The 5,221-nt window shown below is 31.5% G+C and overlaps 1 protein-coding gene across 1 annotated transcript; it reads left to right on the top strand.

Annotated features, from left to right (window-relative positions):
* The first annotated feature begins 1,329 nt into the window (after window positions 1-1,329).
* On the top strand, window positions 1,330-4,323 carry LOC139892637 (probable receptor-like protein kinase At1g80640). The gene is made up of 10 exons (XM_071875743.1): window positions 1,330-1,604; window positions 1,814-1,987; window positions 2,108-2,358; window positions 2,435-2,567; window positions 2,845-2,908; window positions 2,998-3,094; window positions 3,183-3,282; window positions 3,375-3,493; window positions 3,777-3,866; window positions 3,953-4,323. The coding sequence occupies exons 1-10, from the start codon at window positions 1,409-1,411 to the stop codon at window positions 4,073-4,075; spliced, it is 1,347 nt and encodes a 448-aa protein (XP_071731844.1). The 5' UTR covers window positions 1,330-1,408; the 3' UTR covers window positions 4,076-4,323.
* The last annotated feature ends 898 nt before the right edge of the window (window positions 4,324-5,221 follow it).

Here is a 5,221-nt window from a genome sequence, read left to right as displayed (position 1 = left end):
ATGAATGTTATTATTTAGACGGAAAAACGATCGACAAAAATAACATTCAAGATAATATTGTTCGTGAAGAATATGAACAATTTTTTTTCATGTTTTGTGAAGTAAAATTTAGCCCGATTTAGAGTTTAGGGTTTAGGGTTTAGGGCTTAGGGTTTAGGGTTTGGTGTTTTGGGTTTATGGAATAAACCCAAAACACCAAACCCTAAACCCTAAGCCCTAAACCCTAAACTCTAAACCGTTCGTGTTAAAAACTCAATCTAAATCCTAAATCTATACCCTAAATCTAAACCCTAAACCCTAAATTTCTAAACCCTAATATCTAAACCCTATAAACCCTAATATCTAAACCCCAATAGCTAAAACCTCAACATACGCTCGAAAAACACGATAATTGATATATATTACTTCTTCGAGCGTTTTTCCGCCAAAATAAAAACATTTATCACAAAGTGTCTCTACTAAATGTTCATATTTTCATCCCATCTATAATGTTCGTGAACAAAGTTTTTTTAAAAAACAAAAAAAAAGTTTTTGCTTCCCCCCGCTTCTCCCCGATTGGTTACTTCACTCTTGATCCTACCACTATATATATATATATATATATATATATATATATATATATATATGCGTGTGTGTGTGTGTAAGTATGGATTATTTCTACTTTCTAGGTGTAAAGTTCAACTCACAATGCAAATGTCAATTTATCAAAATCCCTAAATTAAGGATAATATAATACTGTAGTATAATACTCCGTCCGTAATAATAATAAATAAAAATATAAATAAATAAATACTTAATATTAAGGGCGCGTTTGTTTATTTTTTAATGGAATGATTCAACGCTGAATGCTGAACCATTCAGCATTCAATGCGTTTGTTTCTGACCTCTGAATGAGATATGATGTTGAATGCTTCAGTATTCAGTACTAAATCATTCAGAGTTAAAACACTCTCTTAACCATTAAGAGGCTAAATTTTATGTAATATTCTTCTTAAATCATATCAAGAACACTCATCAAATAAGTATATTGAAGTTTTTTGTTAATGTTAAACGATAACAAGTTGATTTAATTGATTCATATTGTTTATTCAAAATGATTATCAAACAACTTATTGTAATTTAGAACTAAATTCATTTAGAGACTCTTAACCATTCAGATTCTAAATCATTCCGCGCTAAATTATTTAGTTTTATCAAACACACCCTCCTAATAAGTATTTCATAGAAAAAGCTTTTAAACAGAGACAAAAACAGGAAAGAGAAGAAGAAGATACATTAGCCCATTCAAATTTATACACAGAATCAAGACCAAACACAATATATCCTAAAACACACATTTCTTGTCTCTCAATAAACTGTCCCTTCTTTCTTGATACCCAAAAGATTCTTGATTTTTATCACCAAAATTATGGAAATGCATCTTGTTATGAAAAAATGTATGATGATTCCCATTTGGGTTTTGTTCTTTTTGCTTGTAGTTTTAACCCCAATTCATGCTAGTAGAACATACCCACCTCTATCCTCCATTACTGACCCTGTTCTTCCCACTGAGAAAAAGCCTCCATTTTCTCAAATACCCAAAGATAATGAAGCTAATTCTCCAGGTAATTTTATTATTTTCTACACTTTCTAAATGCAGCATGAAATCTTTTAACTTCGTTTATTTAATGCACTTCTTCTGTTTGATGATATGTCTCAACCAAAATGTGTTTGCTTTTTGTCATGTTATTTTACTTAAATTTGACCAAAAGTAGTCTGTGATACCATTTTTAGCTTTTGCTAAAAGTAATTAATTAATTAATTATTTTTTCAGGAGTGTCAGAAATTAAAGTTGTTCACCATGAAGATTTAAACAAAAGGATTCTTGTAGCCCTAATTATTGCTTCAACTCTTCTGGCTGGAATCTTAGTTTTCTTATTCTGTTTATGGATCTTTAAACAAAAGCATTCTGAACCCCTGAATTCAAACAAAAATCCAAAAACTCAAGGTTTGTCTTTAGTCTCCATCTTTAATTTAAGTTAATTATTTAATCATTGTTTTTTATTGATACTTGTATTATTGTATAGCATTATGAATTACTGAATATGGTGTGTTGATATTGCCATAGATAACTCAAAAGGGTTGTCATTAGGTCCACTTTTTGATAGACTTACTCCTTCAAGGATTGTTGGTAGAAAAGGGTCTGCAACTGTCATTGATTATGATTGGTTAATTTCTGCAACAAACAATTTTCATAAAGATAATATTGTTCGTGTCGATGCATCCGGTCATGTGTACAAAGCTCGTTTCAACGATCATTTCGTCGCAGGAGTTAAAAGACTCCAGACTGGAGGACCAGATGCCCAAAGGCAATTTGAGGTCAATTTTCAACCTTCAAAATGTTGTTATTTAATAAAGTATGGTTAGAGCTTATTAACAGGACTTTTGTTTGCAGAATGAAGTAGATTGGTTAGGTAAACTCAAGCATCAAAATATTATCAATCTTTTGGGCTATTGCGTACAGGATGACACGAGGTTTTTAGTCTACGAAATGATGCATCAAGGTTCTTTAGAATCCCAATTGCATGGTAATAATGTGTATATTTGCTCTAAATCTATTATTTGCACTTTAGTGCTTTGGTATTCATTGCAAACTTTTCATAAAGGTGTTAACTTTATAAAAGTGAATCACTTTGGATGAATTATAGCCTTTACTTTTTAGCATTCTACAATTAGTTCATGATAAATTTTAAGTTTATTGTTGATAAAGATAATAAATGTCTTGCATTTGCAACAAAAGAACTACAACTTTTCAAATTGACATATGTTAGACTTGTGTTGATTTGTTATTTCATATAATTATAGGACCTACTCGTGGAAGAGCATTAACCTGGCATCGCCGAATGAAAGTCGCACTTGACATTGCACGGTTACAAAATAACAAATCTTTATTTGTTTTCTTATTATTGTACAATTATCCTTTTATGGGATTTTATATCATAATTTTAAATGTTACAGAGGACTGGAGTATCTCCATGAACGTTGCAATCCCCCCGTGATCCATAGAGATCTCAAATCATCGAATATTTTGTTAGATTCCAACTTCAATGCTAAAGTAAGGGGCTGTTTACTTATATTAAGTATTAAGTGCCGTTTTCATGTGTCTCTGTTTGGTTTACTTTAATTGCGTTTGTTTAAATCAGATTTCTGATTTTGGACTTGCTACCACCGAGGATCATACCAAGAACAAATTAAAGCTTTCGGGTGCTTCGGGTTATATAGCTCCCGAATACCTATCCGAGGGTACACGATACTTCATTTCTAGTTATATAAAATAGCTCCTGAATTTTTTATTAGTTTTATTTCTAGGGGTTTTAGTTTGGTTAATGTGACAGGTAAACTTACAGATAAAAGTGACGTGTACGCGTTCGGAGTTGTACTTCTTGAGCTTTTGATAGGACGAAGACCCGTTGAGAAATTGTCACCATCATTATTCCGATCTATCGTTACATGGGTAAGCATGTTATGTGGTCATAACCTATTTAATAGGGTTAGGCATCTCAATCTCAATAAGTATCAAATTTTAACCATAATTTTATTCTAGCTATGTATCTAATTTTATAAAAGTTTTCATTATATGAATCACACTTTCAATAATACCATTGTATTTATTCACAAGTTTTTTAAATATGTATCTGTTAGTTTCTGCTGATGTGGCAGTCATTATTTGCCATGTCATCAAAAGCAGCACCAAGTCACCCGTTTACAAGTCATTATATTTGCCATGTCATCAACAGGCGATTCCCCAGCTAACAGACCGATCAAAGCTCCCGAACATTGTTGACCCTGTGATTAGAGATACAATGGACTTGAAGCACTTATATCAAGTTGGTCCAAAATTCTTTAAAGTATTCATAAAAACCGATTTACCATATACTAAATGGTTAATGAAATTTGTATGTTTCTATAATAGGTTGCTGCTGTAGCTGTTCTTTGTGTACAACCCGAACCAAGTTACAGGCCATTGATTACCGATGTATTGCATTCGTTCATCCCATTAGTACCCGTTGAACTTGGAGGGTCACTAAGAGCTTAAAAATCTTCAAATTAGATCATCTTAGATTTTTCTTGTTTTTAGAGATTGTGATAAACAGTAACTATTTTGCGCGGTATGTGAACAATCAATGTTAAAATTCTTGCAGGGCCTTGTAACATATTATGTGGTTGTAGACATGTAGTGTGTGCTGTTATGGTTGTACTTTACGCGCCAACGACAGAATCTGAAATGATTGGATTGAACATGAGGTTTCGAAATGATTTTTTGGAACAACGAGTACGATGTACATGAGTTAATTAATACATTTAATGTAAAAAGAAGGTAGTACATTCTACATTGGCTCTTCTGTTCTTTCTTTTATGTGTATACCTACAAAACATTCTCATTTGCAGCAATTCAATTATTAAATTGTTAGGATGAAAGGTCCATGTTAACAAATTCGGTTTGGTACCATTTGATTTGATTCACATGTTTTTCACTAAATCCAGTTTGCACATGTACTTTGTGTACATATGGTCTATTATGCTTACGAGTCACTTTCGTATATAATAGGATAAACCATACTGGACGGTTGATAACGTTTAAATTGGCTAGGAGCCAGGAATGTCAATGGCCACTCGATCCGGTGAATATCCACCCGCTTTGTGATGGATATGGATGAACCTAAATGGATATGGATGAACCTAAATGGATATGGATATGGACATGGATGAAAAATTTCATCAATGGATATATCCATTACCACCGGAAATACGTATACAAATACATAAATATAGATATATGCTTACATATTTACTATTACAAGCTCATTTACGTTAGATTTATATTTTTATTTCAACCCCATAATGAAATAACTATAATATATTACAATAAAACATGTATATCTAACAAAATAAACTTACAAATTTCATATTTAATTTTTCATAATCCATGTTTTATAGTAAATTTAACAAATTTTGTTATAACTTCGACAAGATTACACATTTTTATGGATAGAATTCAATTATGGTCATGTTATATTTATATTTGCTATATTACGTTATTGTTTTAATCGCATATTAGAAAATCTTATAATATTTTTTAATTATCCATTGGATATCCATTAATCCGCTAAATCCACTGGATATGGATATGGATGGATGACCTGAAACTAAATGGATATGGATATGAATATGGATGAACAAA

This window comes from Rutidosis leptorrhynchoides, chromosome 2 (assembly GCF_046630445.1).
Source record: "Rutidosis leptorrhynchoides isolate AG116_Rl617_1_P2 chromosome 2, CSIRO_AGI_Rlap_v1, whole genome shotgun sequence".
Taxonomy (NCBI): domain Eukaryota; kingdom Viridiplantae; phylum Streptophyta; class Magnoliopsida; order Asterales; family Asteraceae; genus Rutidosis; species Rutidosis leptorrhynchoides.
The sequence above is the reverse complement of the archived record's forward strand: the minus strand, read 5'-3'. Positions and strand labels throughout refer to the sequence as shown.

Bases quoted from the DNA above. Each gene is read 5' to 3' on its own strand.
- LOC139892637 (XM_071875743.1), top strand. From the start codon at position 1,409: ATGGAAATGCATCTTGTTATGAAAAAATGTATGATGATTCCCATTTGG. The intron at 2,359-2,434 runs GTCAATTTTCAA...TTTTGTTTGCAG, and splicing joins ATGCCCAAAGGCAATTTGAG to AATGAAGTAGATTGGTTAGG. The intron at 2,568-2,844 runs GTAATAATGTGT...ATATAATTATAG, and splicing joins TTTAGAATCCCAATTGCATG to GACCTACTCGTGGAAGAGCA.